General features: G+C 32.6%; 1 protein-coding gene across 1 annotated transcript in view; it reads left to right on the top strand.

The window, feature by feature from the left end:
• The first annotated feature begins 500 nt into the window (after positions 1–500).
• Positions 501–22,590, top strand: part of LOC106462696 — a 69,564-nt gene continuing 47,474 nt past the window's right edge. Inside the window, exons 1-3 of the mRNA XM_022390016.1 lie at positions 501–1,036; positions 13,071–13,221; positions 17,164–17,576. Of these exons, the coding sequence (XP_022245724.1) occupies positions 13,072–13,221; positions 17,164–17,576 (563 nt within the window). The 5' untranslated portion in view covers positions 501–1,036; position 13,071. The remainder of the gene's footprint in view (positions 1,037–13,070; positions 13,222–17,163; positions 17,577–22,590) is intronic.

Raw genomic sequence — 22,590 nt, 5'->3', positions numbered from 1 at the left:
GTTTAACAGATAATGTTTAAGATTATTGTGGATCTAGGATAATACTGAATCAAAGGAATTAGTACATATTTCTTGTTTTATATAACGTTTCGTTATTATAATAGGCTTAGTGAGTTAGGATATCGAATAATTGTCGTATATTGTTTAGTTATAAGGTTCATGTCAAGAAAAAGCGGAGAGATTTATCACCTCCAAGCGAAATTTAAAGTTTTGCAAATAATCTCTTTTTATATCTGAAACAAATTGAACTTTGTCTCTTTGTCTTGTTAAGTTAAAGCAACGGAGTTTTTCTTACTAATATATCCTCACTAAAAATATTAAGTTCTTATTTCTCAAAAATCATGAGACATCTGTCAATTTCAGCTCAAAGCCCGTTACGTGACTTGCGTGACAATATTATATTGACATGCGCAGTACAAGCGTAACAAGCGTGAGACCACAAGCTCGAGCTACACACCAATTTCGCCCTCACTTGCTGTCAGTATTGACAGACTCTGGTTGGATACGTCTTTTTGCGACACCGAACCTTAAAATCCTTAACATTTAAACTTGTATTTTTGGTGTATAATTTTGACATCAGTTTTGGAGTCAGAGAGGATGAACACAGATGTTTAGAACACACTTTCTAGGAAAAGAATTGTCATTAGTTGACTGAAAGATTGGGAGAGATCCTAGATTGCCACACTGAAACATTACTGTTTTTGGTGTACTATTTGTTGTGTTTCGTTTGAGCTAACAATTAGTACAGTGATACAAAAAAGACAATGGTAACACAGCAAGATGTACTGGTTTATGCAAATTGAGATCTTGCTCCAACAATGTTTCTTGTTAGAATTTACAACCAGGCTGGCTGAAATAAAACTACTAAGTACTTGCGTATATGGAACACCACAAACCACAACGACGCTGAATCAATTATTCCAGTGAACCACCTGGCACATCAGTGTTTCCTCTGACAAGCGCGCTGTTAGTGTTTAGCCTGCCGGGCTTTTATTCACGTTCTGGAGGATAGCCATCTCCAGCGAGAAGAGATCAGGTAAATCTTGAGAGCCTTTGTTAATTCAGTCCGTTATTTAATCAAATGTTTCTTTTTTTTTCTATTTGTTTCAGTTATATACTAACTTGAGCATACACCACGAACACAGGTCATTATACTCAAAGTGTGTTACGTACTTAGTGGTTGTTTAAATTTACACTAATAAAACAACTATTGTGCATTATTTGAACGAAACTGCATCTTATTTAAGTATTAACTCTTTATGTACAACTAGTTAGTATATCAGTTACTTGAACCGAAACAATAGCAATACAATAATGATACAGTTTTCTTAATGTATAAATTTTATGTGTAGCGTTTTACAAGTGAGGGAAAATTAGACGCTAACTTATATATTGCTATCATTTGGTCTGTCTATTTACATGGTTTTTTAATATTAATAAAATATTTAGAAAAAAGACCAATGTTCTGCAGAAACATGTAGAGCGTTCACCCAAAGGTAAACCATTTAATTATGCTTGTAAATAGTTTTTTTGTCAATTCTTTGCTAATATGCTTCCATACTCAAATGTGGTTTCGAACAACTAATTTACCTCGTTGAAATGCCTTTAGACGTTCATATGTTAAGTTTGTTTAACTTTACTGAGCTCCCCAGTGGCACAGCGGTATGTCTGCGGACTTATACCGCTAGAAACCGGGTTTCGATACTCGTGGTGGGCAGTGCACAGATAGCCCTTTGTGTAGCTTTATGCTTAATAACAAAACAAAACAAACTTTACTGAATAAGCAACAACTGAAAATTTTCTATCAAAAGCGCTTTTGACGACAACAAAATCTAACATCTGTGCAGACATGTAACATATTATATATATATACCTATATATCAGAAATGTAATATATTATATATATCAATATGTCAGAAATGTAATATTATATATATATATCAATATATATCAGAAATGTAATATATTATATAAATATATATTAATATATCGGAAATGTAATATATTGTTTTCAAAGCATAGTTTTACTGATTTGAATATATTAGGCACATGTGTTATATTCTTTAGAGTTTTGAAAGTTTGTCCAGTTTCATACACGGTGTGGTGTATGTATGTGTGTGCGTCTAAGATGTTTGTGTATGTGTGATTCAAGGTTCAATTACAAAATAACTTTCAATCCCTTTGTAAAAATATTTGAAACTTTCAGAACGTCTTTGTTCTCAGTCTAGCATTCAACATGTACATTTATCTTCGTCTCTTTTCACCGAACCTTGATATCTTCTTCGTGATGTCATCCGGTAATAAGTAGAACCATTAGCAGCATGGCTAATTAAGAAACATCAAACATGCTTGAAAACATGACGTTTCAGACAGAATTTCTGATGCAAGGTGTTGTTGTATAATATCAACTGACGAGTTATTCTACCTTACTTTTGTGGTTTACTCATGCAACTTGAAGTTTCAAACTTTGAAGCGTAAAATGTACATGCCATAACTTGATTGATATCTAACATGATGAAATATATTTCCTACTTTGGATATAGAATACAGTCGTTGACAAAGATAGAAACTACAACAAAGTTTGCTAGAGCATCATAATTAAAATTTAAACGGCAAAGCTGAAATATGTGTGTGTATGATTTTTATGCTGATAAATATATCGTACAGATAGGCAGATTTATTAATATATGAAAAGAATAAAAGAAAAACATCGCAAGTCAGAAAGAAATTGAGGCTACTTATACACGTCAATATAGGTTTGAAACTTAAGCATTTTACATTTTTAATCATTTTTAATTGAGAAACAATCCAGCAACTTTAATAATTTGCCCTTGAATCTCTTTAGAATATTCAACAGTCTAAAGCGTCAAGATTGTTTGACTCAGTAGGCTGGGAGTAATTAACCAACATTAAATAGAAATAGGGGTAAGTTCAATTATGATCCCCTTAGGACATTCCCCATAATTCATAGTGTTTACATACAAAGTTTGGTTGAGATTGGCCTAATAGACTCGGAGGAGTTAGAGTGCATACAAACACACAATCTCGTCTTTATATATATATATATAAATAACTAAATATTATTATTAAAACTATAATGGTATTGTATTTGTAAATACCAACACCAGTCTTCACTAGGTTTTTACATAGTTATAGGATTTTTATAAATGTTTGAAGACTGTATACGCAAATCAAAGACGTTCTTTTTGCAAATTCAGCAATACGTCAACATTACCTAAAAATTCCAGGCATATCATAAGTGTTTCTTCAACATTAAATTCTAGTAGTACGTATCAAATAACTTATAATACAATCACTTTAAATATTTATTTTTATTTCCAGTGAATTGTGCAATAAATTATATGGTAATAGTACAAAATACGCTTAAGATAGACTTAAGTACAACGTTTTATTTAATTACTATAAGGTGCTACTGTTTATTAAATAAAACGATGTACCTGACTTTATTATAAATACATTTAATTAACAATAACACCTTATGGTGACTAAACGAAACTTTGTACCTGATTCTATTATAAGCATCGTTTAATCACCGTTAGGTACTACTGTTTATTAAACATGCTTATAATAGAATCAGGTACAAAGTTTCGTTTAGTCACCATAAGGTATTATTGTTAATTAAATGTATTTATAATAAAGTCAGGTACATCGTTTCGTTTAATCACCGTTAGGTACTACTGTTTATTAAACATGCTTATAACAGAGTCGGGTTCAATATTTATTTACAGTTTGTATAAGCTATTGATTTAATTAACAATTGTTTGAAATTGTATTTTTATCAAAATTTCTAAAAATGTTGAGAACCTTGTATTAAATACTCTTGTAGATAGTTATGAAAAATGTGAGTGAAATTTTAATGTAAGCATAAGACTTTCGTCTTTTTTTGTGTTTGTTTTGAGCAACGATATTTAATTTATATTTAAAACTTTGAAGACACGATAAAACAGACATAAGTTATCGAGAAAAAGTATTTTTCCTTATATTAGATACCAAGAAGTAAGACTTCCTTTCTTCTCCTAAGTATCTGAAAGTAAGACTTCCTTTTTTTCTCCTAAATATCAGGAAGTAAGACTTTCTTCTTCTAAATATCCGGAAGTTAGAAGTTAGAGTTTTCGAACCAAAACGAGTAATTATTGTGTTAAGCCTTTTACGGGTGAAGAAGGTTTTCGAGGAGACTTCACTTGCTACGGGGGTGTAGTAATCAACAGTAGATATGAAACATGTGGAGTCCAAAAAATAGACACTTCATTGGTATCTCACAATCATTGTTGTTTTATTAATATTATTTATTCTGTAAGTTTTTAGCGTGCTGCATTTTTAACTCATGAAAACTTTCTTTACTTCGAAAGGAAAATCCTCATCCATTAGATTTGGCTGAACCTTAACAACTATATACATCTAGTTTGAAAGTAAACCTAATATGATTCGTCCCTTCTTCCTTCTCCCCTGTTGATGTCGAGTTTATTGTCACTGAGATTACATAAACAGTACAGATATGTAGCATTTTATCAGCTTGCTGTCTATTACATTAAAGTAATATGATGGAAGTGAAGAGCTCGGATTTAATGGAGAGATAGCCCCTTGTTAATACGGACCAGTGACAGGTATACGTATGTAAGTACCAGCTAGCATGCTTGTTACACATTAATTACATGCTACAGGAAACCTCATTCTTGTAGCAGTACAGGATGTACGTCATAATGAATGTGGTCGTAATGAACCTACACCAATACAAGGGCCCACAACTGGCCAAGTGGTGTCTGTTCTCTTTACGTTCGTAAGAGAAAAGGCTATGTGTTGTTAGAATAACTCAGAGATACATTTAACTGCATTATAACTTTATGGAAAGAAGTGTTGGATTAAATAAAATTGAAACATAATAGAAAGATTAATAAAATTAAATAATTATATTCTAAATCCGAAACACTTGATTTTGTAAATTGCAAGACGGAATTATCACAGATGTATTGTGCTTAAGACAGAATAAATAAAAACACACAATTAGATTTAGTTCCGTTATTACCTAGCTGTACAACTGTGTTTTTAAGATCAGTTAAGGACCTTTACTAATAAGATATATTCTGTTATTGCCACACATCACAAAAGTTCAATCAGTGAGTTGCGTCAACTGTAATGTGCGAATGAAAGCGAAACCTATTTTAACTTGTTTATATTCAATGACTATCGCCCACAGGGCTTGAAAACTCCAAAGAACATTTGTTATGTAAACTGCAGTTAGTTTAATTGGGCAGCTATAAACACATTGATCACGCAGCTAATTAGGTCAAGATCTTTCTTACTGAACTAAATTCCAAATTAGCCTGAGAAGAATGCTTTATAAGGTACCTCTGATTCGTCGCTAGTAAAAACAAATCAGTATCGTTCTAGCTTACCATAGATTAGAATATAAAACTCAAGGTTCTAAGTGTTGATAGTTGTTTCAGTTCGGGTTGGAAGATTTATTGTGAAGTGTAATTAAGGAAGATGTTGTTTTTGCTAGTTTTATGGATAGTTAACTTGTTATAAAACGGTTATGTATAAGATAAAAAGTAGAATTCTTTATGACATGCAGTAGCCTAAAAATTAGTGTCAAAAACAAAAAGGCCGTTAAATCATGCTGAAGAATTGTTAATTGAAATTTCTTCCATAGTTACACGTAACTATTTTACTTTACAAACAATTCCTGTCACCATTGGGACGTTTACTTCCTACCAAGTAATGAAAATTGGAAAGCAAGCGTAAGAGGTCTTATAACCTGTTATTAAAAAACAAATAATTTATTATTATTATATTAAAACATTGCTTACGCTTCTTACAATGCTGAGAATGATTAGAATAGGTAAAGCTGTTTGTTTTGAAGTAAAACTATAGGTAGGCACTGTCATTTTATCATTTCTACGTCGCCTCGAATCTGAAACTATGGCAACCACTGAACTAAATTTAAAGGATTTGTTTCTTCTTCTTCTTTTTTAATTTTCCGCGTTTAGGTTTTTTTTTATTCTTATGCATTATTATTTTCCTTGTGGATTACTTGTTTTTCACATGTGCTTCTGAAAATCATTTCTAGTGTCAGCACACATATATAGAATTGTCGTTATTCCGAGTTAGAAAAGACAAAAAACAACTGAAGTTGATAATGAGTAACAACATTAATATCCTGATATAGTGATGTTTAATGTCCTTCGTTTAGTAATTTATAGATAAACATCCATGAAATATTACATCCACGCAGAATAATTATAATACTAGAGAAAACACACGCATTGGTCTCGTGCTGTCTTGTCTCATTTGTTTCTGTGCGTTATTATCGTCTTTATACGACATATTTATTGCATTCTTTATTGTTAAAGGCGTGTTAAAATTGACTTTTGTTCGGGAAATTTATTGAAGACGAGATCGATTTTATAATATTTTCACTAGCCTCCTTCTTTTGAGTCTTATGTTTTATTGGAAGTTCATATTGTGGTTCACAACACATTTGACTGATCTACCCCCACATAGAGCGAAATGCTTTTCTGATTCCCGTTAATGTAAGCTAACGTAGACAATGTAATAGAGCATGCAACTCTCGTGAGTAGAATCGTAATAAGAACTTAGAAGTGATAAAGAAATTGGATCTGCGTGGAGTGTTGGTTTTCAAACGGCAGGGCTATGCTGCTGCTGTGAGCTAAAATATTGTTACATAACCTGTTTTATCACTGTCTAACATGGGTGGAGCACTCGTATTACAACTGCATGCTTACGTCGTTAAAAGTTAAAATATTTTTAGGCAACTTGTTTAATCACTTTGTGACATAGGTGGAGTCTTGGTATTAAATTGGCAAGGCTATGTTGTCATACAAGTTAAAATGTTGCTAGCTCATTTGTTGAATCACTTTCTAACATGGGTGGAGTGTTGGTATTAAAGTGACAAGGTTATATTGCTTATTATGCAAATAAACAATGTTGCTAGATAACTTGTTTAATCACTTTCTAGCATCTAACATGGGTGGAGTGTTGGTATTAAAGTAACAAGGTTATATTGTTTGTTATGCGAGTTAAAATGACGCTAGATAACTTGTTGAATCACTTTCTAGCATCTAACATGGGTGGAGTGTTGGTATTAAAATGACAAGGTTATACTGTTCGTTATGCAAATTTAAAATAATGCTAGATAACTTGTTTAATCACTTTCTAGCATAGGTGGAGTGTTGGTATTAATGTGGCATGGTTATATAGTTTGTTATGCAAATTTAAAATGTTGCTAGAATACTTGTTTAATTACTTTATAACATGGGTGAAGTGTTGGTATTAATGTGACATGGTTATATAGTTTGTTATACAAGTTAAAATGATGCTAGATAACTTGTTTAATCACTTTCTAACATGGGTGGAGTGTTGGTATTAATGTGACATGGTTATATAGTTTGTTATACAAGTTAAAATGATGCTAGATAACTTGTTTAATCACTTTCTAACATGGGTGGAGTGTTGGCATTAATGCGATACGGTTATATAGTTTGTTATTCAAGTTAAAATGTTGCTAGATAACATAGCTCGTTAGCTATAACATGAAAAGTGCTAGTACTGGCGATGAATCGGATCTTGGGTTCTTACGTTGTATCTATAACGGTGGTCTTACTGGCTGATTTGATAAAGATTTTCGCTAGTTTTTTTTCCCCCACTCTTCATAACGATGTAGTGTAGGATGGACATGTAAACCTGCAGTGATGTTGGTTTCAATAATCAGGATGAAAATAAGGAGTGACATATAGTAATAAAAACTACTGAGATGCTGCTGAATTACGCTCTTCTTCTAAAAGATAATGTTAACGATCTATCGAGTAATATATATATATATTCTGTTTAATAATTGTTATTTCTATTACATTTCATTAAGTACAGCTGCCATTCGACAAGCGGTTGCAGACAATGTCAATTTCAGTTGTAGAAAGTTGAAAACTTCGCCTCGCATGAAATCTGCGAACAGGGATTAAACTTGAAACAACATTCCATACTGCTGTATTGGCCTGTCTTCACAGTTATCTCTTCCTATTGTAATTTGATACTAATTTCTTCTTCTTCCTTTACTCATGATGAAGATCGGAAGAGCTAAGTTTTATCTTCTACTGAAAATATAGTTAACCCTCGTTCAATGTATTCCTCTTATATGTGCAAAACTAGATATTCTTTGCTCTTGTCTCAACAAACTTATATATACATATATATACAATGTTTGTTTTCCACTGGAGTTTATTTTAACTTAGGCATATTCTTTTTTCCATCAATACAATATAGATTTTCCAGAAAAGGCTTTCGCAGCATAAAAACTGCTCCTTAGCCTCAGAACACCAACCAAATAAAACCCTAATTTTACGAAAAAAAATATTAAAGATTCAAAATCCATCATAAACAATGTCCAAAGAGAAGACGAACACCATATTTAAAGTAAGTTACTATTATAGAATAATAAAAACGTTAAATATATTTCTTTGCTTGCGTGTTCAAAATACGTTTATATATATAGAGATAGAAATTGATACATTGTATTCAATGATAAGTTGCCGTAGTATGTTCAACGTTTTTCTTGGACAGCGTTAAATGGAGTCTTGTGTTGATACATTTTATTCAATGATTGTTGTTAATGTGCCCAATGTTTTCCTTGTGCCTCTTGTAGAGCGTTGACGGAAGTAGTGAATACATTGTATTCAATGATATATTGTTGGTATGCCCAATGTTTTCCTTGTAAAACGTTGATTGAAGTCTTATGTTAACACCTTGTATGCAATGATGTATTGTTAGTATGCTCAATGTCTCTCTTGTAAATCGTTGACTGATGACTTGTGAAAGACTAGTAGACCTAGAACTCATTGGTCAGTGTGTATAGTTGTATTCTTTGCTATGTTTTGAGGACCTGATAAGTAGAAATGTACTATAATGCTCACCAAACGTGTGCAAATTAAAAAAAATGAACTGTGTGAAAAATAACCACATATGTAAACATTTACCAATAAAGATGAAAGAACATTACTACGCATGGATAAATTCATAAAAGAACTGTGTGAAAAACACGGTTTATGGTTATAATAGAAACTGTTTGAAAAACCACCACGCATAAGTTTACAATATAAAGTCTCTGAACCACATATGGATTAACTTGCAAAAGGGTTATGTAAAAAACTGCCACACAGGATGACAATCTGTATAAAATATAAAGAAATAAAAGATTCAGAAAAATAAATACTTTGAGAGCCATCATACATGACTAGATTTAACTGTATGAAAGATCAACACACAAGGAAAAAAAATGTGTAACAAATTATAATTGATGAATATTTTCACGATAAACTGTGTAAACAATGAAAAAATATCACATATGGATGTATTTACAATAAACTGTGTAAAATATCTTTACACGTACATAAATTCACAATAGGACCTACACAAAAGACCAAGAGACATGAACATGTAAAACGTGATGAATTTTACAAGACATTTTACACAAAAGAGAGCATAGAAAAATAAAACTAGCATTAAAGGTATTAAAGACATTATTAAAGAGAATAGGAAAGTTATATGTTATAACTTCATGAAAGACATTGGATTCCAATAAGTTATGTTATAACTTCATGATCGGATTCCAATAAGTTATGTTATAACTTCACGATTGGATTCCAATAAGTACTTTTACTCGTAAAACTATATTTTCATCACATAGAAAACAATATTAACTTTGGCACGATTATGTTCAATCAATTACAATCCTTACTTTTTTGAGAGCGAATTTTATTATGGTCTCTTAAGATTTTAGATTCTGGTGTTTAAGAAGAGCAGAAAATAATCTAATTTATTTGTCATAAACTGAAGCTCTCTATTTTGGGATAAGTAAGTAAATGCAGAAAAACTTTAAAGCACATTTCTTTGAAAACTATACAAGTAGAAATATCCTTCGCCTTATTCGACAAATCACGTTAGGTTTATATAATTGAATCTATTGATAGAATTTCAGACGTTTCGTATTTACTTTTCTCAGTAGGCTAGCTCTAGATTATGCAAACATTTTGTGTAATAATTTCTTACCGCTGTTATATTGAGTAAATATACTTCTATTTTTCGTGACTCAATTTTACATAATTTTGATTTATATCCAGAAGAGCCTCATTCAAGGAGAATCATCACAATGTGGGTGTAAAGAAGGTCTTAGCTCATCCGCCCATCAGTTCTTTCTTATACGTTGTTTCTAGTTTAAAAAAGCTTTCTGTTAAATAATTTTCTATATTCTGTTTTAGAATATTTTATTTACTAATTGACAAAATACTCTACGGGCAATAGAAGTGTAGAAGAAGTATTTATATTAATACAATTTAAACATGTGCAACATGTATTTGAATTGATAATAAATACTTGTTGAAATAAGATATCTACTGGCCATTAATTATTCATTATCACACCAGTTGATACTGCACATAGATATTACACAATGTTAGAGAATCGAACATTTGGGCATAATCATCGAAGTATTTCAGAAATTCTCTCTGTGTTTCGATATTGATGTATTTGAGGAACGCGTGTTTAATTCAAAATAATTCACAATTGAGCATGTTGTATTCAAAGTAATCATTCATAACTGAATATTTTGCATTTGAAGGAATTATTCATAGCTGAAAATGTTGCACTTAAATAAGTCATTCATAACTGACCATTTACATTTAAAAAAATCTTTCATAATTAAGTATATTGTATTCAAAGAAAAGGATTATTCGTAATGGACCATGTCGTACTTAAATGAATGATTAATAATTGAATATGTCATATTTAAAGAAATCATTCATGAATAAATACGTTATATTCAAAGGAATCATTCATACTTCAACATGTTGTATTTAAAGAAATTATTCATAACTGAGCATGTTGCATTTAAACGAATCATTCATAATTGAGCATATTATATTTAAATAAATCATTTATAATTGTGTTTGTCGTATTTAAATAAATTATTCATAAGTTATGATGCGCTATTTAAAGGAATCATTCGAAATTGAGCATGTTTTGTAAAGAACCACTTGTAATTTAGCAATAAGTCTTTAAATAGTATTGTAACTTTGCTGCTCCTAAGTTTACTATATGGTTTTACTTTAAATAGCTTATTGCAGCTTTAAATATATTTTTGTTATTTAAAATAAATTTGTAGCACTTTAAACAGATTATATCAAACAGAGTGTAATCCATTTAAAATGTCCGTATTCACTTTAAACTTGCCCGGCATGGCCAGGTGGTTAAGGCATTCGACTCGCAATCTGAGGAACGCGGGTTCGAATCCCTGTCCCACCAAACCTGCTCACCCTATCAGCCGTGAGGGCGTTATACTGTAACGGTCAATCCCACTATTCGTTTGTAAAAGAGTAACCCAAGAGTTGGTGGTGGATGGTGATGACTAGTTGCCTTCCCTCTAGTCTTACACTGCAAAATTACGGACGGCTAGCGCAGATAGCCCTAGTGTAGCTTTGAGCGAAATTTAAAAACAAACAAACACTTTAAACTGTCTTTTTCTCCTTAAACAGATTTTATCATTTTAAACACACTACATTGTCTCTTTAAACAACTATTAGCGCTTTAAGAAGGCTATATTATACATTTCTAATAATACCATTACTGATAACAAGTAATTGTACAAAATATAGATATCATTACTAATTTCATTTTAAGGTTTTGAAAGTAACTGTGTGCAGATGGTTTTAAAAGAGAGCGTATAAATAGCACTTAACTATAACGCTATTAAAGATATCTAAAATTCTATAATTTTCAGATGATATATTAAAGCAGACGAAAACAAGTTATTTTAGTAAACTCTAACGAATTTGTCTTTCGTTGAAACGATTAACAAGAGAAAACTTCGCAATGCATTTCATGACAATTACGGTTATTTATGAATTTCAATTTATTGCATTGACCAAAAATAAAAACAGTCTCTACAACAAAAAATATAATATACACAAAAAACTCAGTTTCTTAAAACAGTTATTTTAAATTTCAAAATTTTTAAAGTAATTATTTTTGACGTTTTTTTTTAAATAAATAACAGCCCTGAAAATAGGAAACTTAGTATAGAATGGGTACACGTTTTACCTTGTTTGAGCAAAGGTTTTACTTTTCTTGTAAAGATATTTATTATTTTGTTATGAGTGGTAGAGAATTTACCAAAATAGTTGATATTCTAGACACCACAAAATTTTCTATAAATACAATTCAACATTTTATTATGATTTATTGAACTATCTAATTTTTTTGTCGAGTTCTAGTTTGTTTGTTTTTTTAATTATTCATAAATAATTGTTTTCCTTTTAAAAGTTGTTATTGTAACGCACGAAGCTTCAGCAAAGTAAAACTTCGTATGAGAAAATCCTGGAAGATATGACAGAGTTGTGGTTATTTTGCCAATGTTGAGAGTTAGACAAAAGTGAAAACAGAGAACGGTTTAAATTCGTCGTACCATAACTGTTATAATAAACGAAAGAAATCCAATCTTTTGAACGAATTTATTTTGTGTCTTGGTTAAAACTCGCTCTTGAATAATCTTTTAAAGATGATGTTTTAGTTTACTGAAATATGTCCACGGATATTATAATTAGAATCATTCACATTAGTATTAATCCATACGGAATCAGAATTGACTGTCACTGTTCTTCTGGAGATGCAAGTTGCCGCGTAACTTACTTTATTGCTATACTTTCTTAGTTTTGGAGGTATGTTTTATATTATCACGTTATTGAAACAAGCACAGCTGCATCTAAGGTCTGTAATAAACCCGTGCCACATGATTCATTTGAATAAGAATTGTCTGTCACAGTACATAACATTTTCGACATCATCACATACATACAACGCTATTATTTACGATAAAGCATAATTAATCCATCAGCTGCCACAATATTTGAGCATTTAATTCAACTAACGTTGCTGTATTTAGTTCATTATTGTTTCATTGTACTTCGAGGGAATACTTTTAAGTGCAGGTGCAAGTTAAGGTGGTATCTCTGAGAAGACTGAGTAACATTTTTTTATTATTTCAGAATGTCACGTTATACAAGAAACAACTGTTTAGGGAACTCAATAACGACACCTTGTGGTACACTTGAAAATGCATCGCCACCTATCGCCCAACAAGCTCAACAATACTTAGAAGAAAATGTTAAAGCCTGGATAAAACCAAATTATGAACAGGTAAAAGGATATATTAAACTAATAATAATAGTATTCAAAGTTACATCAATAAACCAAATAACTTGACCAGTAAACTTTATCTCAAGAAGTGATAGTTGCGATCTTGAGATTGCAGGACAATGTGGTTCTTTGAAAATTTTGTTTTGATTTTAAGATAAGTTGTGTATTGGACTTTAGAGCTAAATCATCCGAAGTAAGTCCATAGTGCAAAACTGTCACCCAACGGAACTAATATTTTTCGTGTGTCTCAGTTCTTGTCTTCCTTAGGCGAGATTGAAGAAGATATTAATATGTAGGCTTCTTATACTTACAATCTTAGAACTCACTCTAAAGTTGCGATTCGAGAATTATAAGCGATCACGTTTCATTTAGAATAAATTCACTTTGCCATTACAAGGTTGATTACTTGTGTAATATAATCATTATTTTTATGTTAAGAAACTTGTTGAGTTAGTAGTTTCTGTTGTTAGTATTTTAAGTTCAGGAAAACATTTGTGTTTAAATCGGCACCTGTGTGAAACGCGTTTGGGTCTGAAACTCAGTAAACAGTGATTCTTTATTATTGTTATTGTAATTTGTGAAATGTTAAACGTGTTTGGGTCCGAAACTAAGTAAATGCTGTTTTTGTATTATTGTTACTGTTATTTCTGATATGTGAAACGTATTTGGGTCTGAAACTAAGTAAGCACTTTTATGTATTATTGTTACTGTCATTTGTGATATATGAAACATGTTTGGGTTTGATAATAAGTAAACACTGTTTTTCTTGTTTTAATATTTCTGTCATATGTGATATTGCACTTTAATGCGAACTTTCTCCATTATTTTTGAGTAAAAGAAGTGGTTTTTTATCTTTGCGATTTACAAGTATATGACAGGAAAGGTACAGATCATTATTAATGTACACCTTGTGTCAATATGGCCACGTGGACTGAAATTTTTAAGCTTGGCTTGACGTACCATTACGAACAAAATGTTCCTCAAATTCTATCTAAATGCATAGTAGCTTTCCTATGTCGTCTATGGGTATTCCGAAAATAACTAGATGTTGTTTTATTGAGTTACTAAAGGTTTGATTTTATAAGATTTAATAGTCAAATACTATATACTTACACATATAGTACATACACAGACTTTCATATATGACAGGCGGTGTATCTGCTATATATATATATTTACTGCTGAAAACAGTCAAGCGACATACAGAATGTTTTTATATTCTAGTTATGACAAGACACTACTCCTTATTAGGTAGTACTAATCACACTTTTTAACTAATTTTGTATTGAGATTTTGTAGTTTTGTAGAACTCCCGCCCAAAGCTACACAATGGCTATATGCAAATAACATTTCTCAGTTCTGAACTGATATACTAGAGTGAAATTAACTAATCAACAGCACTCACCGCTAACTCTTGGGCTACTCTTGACTATGATCAATTAGTAGGGTTTGACAGGCATTTTTTTCAGCGCGCCCACGTACGCCCTCAAAGTGTGGAGCGCCAGTTTTATTGAAAACAGGTTGTTTGATCAGAACATGCAGATATCTATTATCGAAACCCATGCCCATATACGTTCATTTAGAACTGCAGGCTTTGCAGCCCAGTAAATGACGAAAAGATGTTTGTTGATTAGGCGTATGATCACCTCAGGCGCTAATTCGTGTAGTGGAGCGACGTGAAATGCATGCAATAAGCGAGTAAATCAATGAATTGCTGGGGTAATACAGCCCACTCGTTCATCAGAACTACTTCCAGTTCATCAATACTGCTTGGAGGAGACTTACGTACTGTCAGTCGTCTTCTAAGAACATCCCATACATATTCGACCAGACTTAAATCTGGTGAGCATTCTACCCAGAACATTATTTCCAAGAAGTTTCTAAGCAGTTAAACATCCATTAGAAAAAAAGTTCTGACAAAATGTATCTGCAAATATGGCAATACAAATGGTTCTAGGACAGAACCCCTATATTGTATGGAATCATTGTTGCCACGTCGTAACACATAAAGGTCAGTTTGATCGCCATGTTGATCTCTAAGAATGCCACCACTGTCACATATTTGTCTTTTATCCATAGAATTTGATCAGGTTCTAGCCATTCTCCAAGTGTGTTCATGTCTTTTATCCGGATGCAGTTTGAATTGAGAAACGTTTGTGAACAAGACATTCACACACACATCGTTTTACTAAGCTACTGATGGAGATGGTATAGGCCAACCTTATGAAGCCTGTTTCTGACCATTTACTGCTCCGATTTATTGGTCCAAATGGGAAGTTGAGTCCCATCCGTTTTGCCGAGCCTATAATGTCAGATAATTTGATGCAGAAATTTTGTTCTCTACATCACAGAAGTTTCCAGATGTCTTCCTTGGAATCAAGGCATATTTCAATATCAGACTGGACATTTTCACATATTTCACTATTGTTTAGAAGTACCATGGATTTTTTTCGTGAAAGTTTTGATAAACATCATTCTGTAGCCGCGGCTAAAGACAAACATTTTACATTATTTCGTCAGTTGTTAAGAATTTCTTTTGACATTAATTTTTCATGACGAAAGAAATCGCTATAGGTAACAATGGCGTCACTCACGATATATTTATTATATATTTTTGAGGTAGTGGAAGACAAAAACTAAAAAAATAACAATGTCCATATACAAAATCACCCAAAAAATAATATTCACATCAATCCATGCAAACCTACACAAAAATTAATATTAACTTCAATCCATACAAACTTACTCAAATAGTAGTGTTAATATCAACCCATATAAACCTACACAAAAGTTTTGTTTGCTTCAACTCATACAAACATACATAAAAAGTTATACTTACTTCAACCAATATAAACCTACACAAAAACCAACATCTACTTCAATCATATCAAACCTACACCATAAGTAATATTCATTTCAACCCCTACAAACATACATAAAGAGTAATATTCACGTTAACCCCTACAAACCTACTCAAGAAGTGATAGTTACTTCAACCCATACAAACATACATAAAGAGTAATATTCACTTTTACCCATACAAACCTCCATAAAGAAAAATACTGACTTTAACCAAAACAAACCTACACAAAATGGAATATTTACTTCAACTCATACAAACCTACATATCAATAGTATTAATTAATTGTTGGCAAAAGCCGTAACCTACCTACCCTTGTAATAGTGTTATATGAAACCTTAAAGAAATTAGTTATTTTTCCTTATTTCCATGAGTTACCTAAAGGAATTTTGCAATCTGCCGCTCCAGTAAGACATTTTTAATAGTTCGAAACCGTTGAAGTTTCTGATACTCAGTATTATTTAAACACAGTTGTGTGATATGTAAAGTATTCAATTAATATTTTGTTGCGAAAGGTACCAATTCAAAGCTTCAGTTACCAACAACATATTAATATGTACCACATGGACAGAAGGTATTGACAAGACAGAAGAGTTAAAGATAATAATGTAAAGAGTTTTACATAATTATATTAATTGAAAATATTTTTATTAAATAATTTTATTTCTCTAAAGTACTTTACAGTACAGTTTTAGAAAAATTCGACAGAAGCAGACATATAGGGTGTTAGGAGATGGAGGATTACAGAATGTAAAAGTAATGGGACTGACTGAATAGAAATACTGATATGAAAACTCACCCAACAAGCTACATATAACTTATTCAAATGCAAGTTTCTCTACATTTCAACTATGAGTATAGATTGAAGGTGACTTCTGTACTTCCTTCTTCTTTCAATCATCATATTCCTTCTCTTGCAAGTGTCAAACAACCACGAAGATGGCGTTTATTTGCTTATATAGACAGCTGAATAGAAAATGAATTAATTAGTTTACACACACTATTAACACTTAAAATTTCTACCAGTTGTACAGATTCTTCCTGTTTAGAGAAATAGTAAATTCTATATTCGTTTCTTTCAGATACCACCTACTTCTGTGAAAGTGTCTGCCAACCGTGGAGATTCTCCGGTGATTAACGACTCGTTTAACATCAGCCCGAGAACGGTCAGGTATACAACACATCACTTAGATGATCATCGCTCACTGACTATCAACGACATTAATTCATCAGCCGACCCCGATTATTCTCCAAGTAGCAATATTCGGGATGCTTTAGGTGGCCTTGGGGGGATATCAATGCCCCCAAGAGATGCATCGGTGGGGGTTGACACACTACCAAACGTTTCTAGAGCACAAAGCTGCTCTTTGCCACATTCGCTCTCCTATTGTGGGTTCTCCCAGTCATCGTTTCTACAGGGAACGTCTTACAGTTCTCCTTGCTGGCGTGTTGTGGAATATTCCCAACCTTCAGCTGCAGCTTCTTTTTTTGCTAGGTAAGTATATTTTATCCTTTAAATGGCGCTTAACTATGAATACATTTTCCCTATCATTACCTCTTCGTCTACGGTAAAAGTGGAATTTTTATTAGCTATTTCTCTATTAGTTCTACTGGACTCAAATTTGTTGCTCATATGTTTTAGTCACAGCTTATGCAGGTTCACATAATAGTAAAATTTATGATTTCATTTTTGTACGTGACAAGTTTCAACAATAAGGCTTCATTCAGTTCAATATATATCCATGTACGAGTTAGAATGCTTTCACAACAGCACTTCCCAAAATCTAACTTTTGTACATATTCCCTTTTCGTACTTAAAGGTTTCTTACCGTCTTAAATCTCAAGAGTTAAGTTCTTTCCTCAAACCACAGAGTTTTATGTTCTCTCATCAAACCTCAAAAATTTATATTCTCCCTTCAAATCTTCAGGCATCATTGAATCGATATTAGTCAAACCAATTCTTTTAAGTCTCTTTCAGATCACACTAGGGGTTATATATAGATGATATTTGTGAAAAATTTTACAAATATCGCACAGTTGTCGCACCCACCCCAGCGGTATGTCTGCGGACTTACAACGCTAGAATCCGAGTTTCGATACCTGTGGTGGGCAGAGCACAGATAGCCCATTGTGTAGCTTTGTGCTTAATTATAAACAAACGAACAAACACGGTTATCGCACTGTACTTGGAAGTTTATTGAACTTTACACATACTCAAGAGAATCAAAGAAAAGGTTTTAACAGACTTATTTCACATTCACGTTCTTCTAATGTTTCGTTTTATATGTTTTTTCTAGTATTACGAAATACTTATAGCGTTTGAATGCTTTTATTCGAGCCACGTGTAAAGTTATACAATTTGTGACTGTCGCTATACCCGAGCTCAATTCAAAATGTTATGGTCACCAAATAGTTAAAATTAGTAAGAGTCCTTCTGTTGGTGAACGGTAAGTTTACGACTTGCTATGCTAAAATTAGAGATTCTGTACCCCATGGTGGACATAGCGCAATTAGATTTGTATAGTTTTACGCAAAAACAAAACAAAAAAACAATAGCAATAACAAATGATTAAAAAGTGTCTTTCTAGCAACCGCTACGGGATAATTCTTTAGCTCAGATTATATAGTCGCTTGGAGAAAAAAGTTACACGGCTCACTCCTGGAACATGTAAAATGCTGGCTACTTGAGACATAATAGTACCCAACCAGTAAGAGGGTTAAAAATGGATATCCACATTATTAAGTGCCTAAGTTGCTCAACATATTTCGAAAATCAAATTATCAAAAAATTAAACATATAAAACAAGTCATTTGATTGGATTGTTCTGTAGAATTCTATAACTTTCAACACTGCTTGGATTGTTCTGTGAAATACATAAACTACACAACATGTTGGATTGTTCTATAGAGTACATAAATTTCCCAAAGTTAGTTGGATTGTTCCGTGTAGAATTCTAAGCTTTTCAACTTTGGTTGGATTGTTTTGTAGAATACATAAACTACACAACATGTTGGATTGTTCTATACAGTACATAAATTTCCCAAAGCTAGTTGGATTGTTCCGTGTAGAATTCTAAGCTTTTCAACTTTGGTTGGATTGTTTTGTAGAATACATAAACCACAGAACATGTTGAATTGCTCTGTAGAATGCATAAACTTTCGCATGTTGGTTGTTTTCAAGAATGCCGAACTTCCCCATATTGGTTGGATTGTTCTGTAGAATACCAAACTTCTCCGTATTGGTTGGATTGTTCTGTAGAATACATAATCTTCCCAACGTTGAATGGACTTTCAGGTAGAATAATAAACTTCTCTGTAACATAACGTTTGCAGCAGTACTGGTAACGTACGCAGTGAATAACGTCCTCAAATTCCAAATGAAATTGTAGATCTGAATATTACTCGCTTAAGTCTGAAATGTGTAATTAGAGAGTCCAGTTATAATTTAGATGGTTTCACATTTTTAATACTCAAATGCTAATATGAGTAGCAAATGGGTTAAGTCTAGTAAAAAGGGGGAAATATAACTCTGAATATCAATTTACTTCCAGTCACCACAATAATAGAAGATCAATGGTCGTAAACTTCTGCGGCGTTTTATGTTTCTTATTACATCATTTAAAATAGACACAAATTGATGCAAGAAAGCTAACAGAGTTAATTAACCAGAAATTATTAAGGAAATACTGAATGGGCTTTAGAAATTAGAAATACAATATTACGTATAACGAGAGTGCTAATTGATCATATCAACAGTTGTTAGTTTATAGTTTCACAAACAGAATTAGCTTTGGACAAACAACGTTTCTTTCTCTATTACATAAAATTTAGATTTCGTCAAAGGGATAAGCCTTGAAGCTTTAATCACAGCGTTGTTGCAGAAAACGTGCTTGAATGATTTACGGCTTAAGCAGAGACTCGCATGGGAACCTAGCACGTGAACCACGCGCTAAGTACAACGATAACGTGTCCTTTAAAATGGGTTTCCGGTAATATCTTCCTTTCGCTTTTGTATTTATGTACAAATAGAATACTATTTTGGAGCGGTTATAGAAGGACTGTTTGTTATTTCTGTAGAAAGTACACATTATTTACTCTTCTAAGAAACTAACTACATTTATTGACGACATTAGTCATCTGAGGGTTGGTGTTTAGTATTAATGATCGGGGAAAGTTTCAAGGTTGTAACAATACAGAGTAATTTAAGCCATCCTGAGAATTACTTCACGAAGAATATAAATATATCAAAATTTATTAAATAATGAGCGTGAAAGTAGCTAGTAAAGTAAATGATTAGATATGGAGGTATTAGATACACAAAGAGACAGATAGACTGCACAACAAATCGTTATATAAATAAATGGTCAATCAGATAGATAGATAGAAAGACAAATAGTAGGTAGACAGATAGAGAGATTATAATGTACCTTTCTGTTTTAGAGAAAAGAAGAATTGATATTCCATACCTAGTTAGACGTAAATGTTCCACAAGCCACGCAATGTTAATATCGATTCCATACCTAGTTAGACGTAACTGTTCCACAAGCCACGCAATGTTAATATCTATTCCATACCTAGTTAGACGTAACTGTTCCACAAGCCACGCAATGTTAATATCGATTCCATACCTAGTTAGACGTAACTGTTCCACAAGCCACGTAATGTTAATATCGATTCCATACCTAGTTAGACGTAACTGTTCCACAAGCCACGCAATGTTAATATCGATTCCATACCTAGTTAGACGTAACTGTTCCACAAGCCACGCAATGTTAATATCGATTCCATACCTAGTTAGACGTAACTGTTCCACAAGCCACGCAATGTTAATATCGATTCCATACCTAGTTAGACGTAACTGTTTCACAAGCCACGCAATGTTAATATCGATTCCATACCTAGTTAGACGTAACTGTTCCACAAGCCACGCAATGTTAATATCGATTCCATACCTAGTTAGACGTAACTGTTCCACAAACCACGCAATGTTAATATCGATTCATCACCTGCTCTACCGAAATGATTTATGGAGCTAATATTCTTTATCTGAAAGGTTAGGTAAGTACTCTTTAGAGTACAGGCCGACCTATTCAATCATATCTACATGTATATCTGTCAAGAGGAGAAAAGAATACATTTATATTTAATAAGGAAGTGACGTATACTGTGAATATCGAAACGTTTTAACTTCTTATTCAAGTTACAATCTTGATTTTAAAGTTATTTCGATGTATTACAGTGAGTATCTTGAACAGAATACTCCTTGTTTTTCATTCCAACTTTTGTTTCTGAATTAAACCGTAAATTCCATGTAGGATTTTATCATTTTCAAACTCCAAGAAGACAGTAGTGATTCAAATTCTTCAAATACGTTAGTGTTTCTTCTTTCAGATGGTAGTATTGGTTGTTTATTAAAGTACCAATCAGGTAGACCTTTGGTGGCTCAGACGTAATTCTAAGAGCTTATAACGCTAAAGATCGGATTTCGAAACCCGCGGTGGGCAGAACACGTATAGCCCATCGTGTATTTTTGTGTTTACCAATAAACAATATAAACCTCTCAGGTAGTAACTGAACAAGGTAGAAAATAAATATTGAAATGTCACATTCAGCAAAATATTCAAACTAACTGTACCGAAGTACTGCAGCTAATTATTAGTAAGTCAAATAACAAGTACTCGTTCAGCGAAGGCTCTAGTATTTTTATAGGTTTGTTTGTTTGTTTCGGATTTTCGCGCATTGGCTATTTGCATTACGTGTCCCTAACGTTAAGCCGATAAACTTAGGGGAAGTCAGCTAGCCAACAGTCTCCACCGTCAACATTTGAGCTATTATTGTGTGCGCAGACAGTAGTATTTGACCTCAACGGACGCGAACGATGGCTGCGCAGGTCTATATTCAGGTATGCTAACCATTGAGTTATGCTTAGCCTTCTTAGAGAAGATGATATCACCAGGTTTTCTTTTCATAATGCCACTCAAGTTCGTATGGATAATCTCACACTTTTCATAATGCCACTCAAGTTCGTATGGATAATCTCACACTTTTCTAGATTAACCAAAGGAAGACAATTCGACAAAAAGAAGAACTAACTCAAACATTGAATAAAAGTCCAGAGATACAGCTTTTGAGTGGATTGTTTATTTTTATTGTTTTGTTTCATTGCAACGTTTCGACCACTCTTGTGGCCATCATCAGGTAACTGTCGTCTATTGTCACGTAGTATTTCACACAATAGACGACACTTACCTGATGATGGCCCCAAGAGTGGTCGAAACGCTGTAATAAAGTTAAACAAAATAAAACAATCCACTCAAAAGCTATATCTCTGGACTTTTCTTTGAAGTGTATAGTGGATTTCCTCTCCTCACAACAAATAACTGAAACAACACGAAGAATTAAATTGTGGCGGAATGCTACAAGTTCTTCAAATACTTATAGAATGATAGGTTTCTTTTTTTGTGAGTGTGAAATACTTAAATATACCATTTCGATGTGTTAGAATTATT

The sequence above is a fragment of the Limulus polyphemus genome, unplaced genomic scaffold, assembly GCF_000517525.1.
Source record: "Limulus polyphemus unplaced genomic scaffold, Limulus_polyphemus-2.1.2 Scaffold1227, whole genome shotgun sequence".
In the NCBI taxonomy this organism is placed as follows: domain Eukaryota; kingdom Metazoa; phylum Arthropoda; class Merostomata; order Xiphosura; family Limulidae; genus Limulus; species Limulus polyphemus.
The sequence above is the reverse complement of the archived record's forward strand: the minus strand, read 5'-3'. Positions and strand labels throughout refer to the sequence as shown.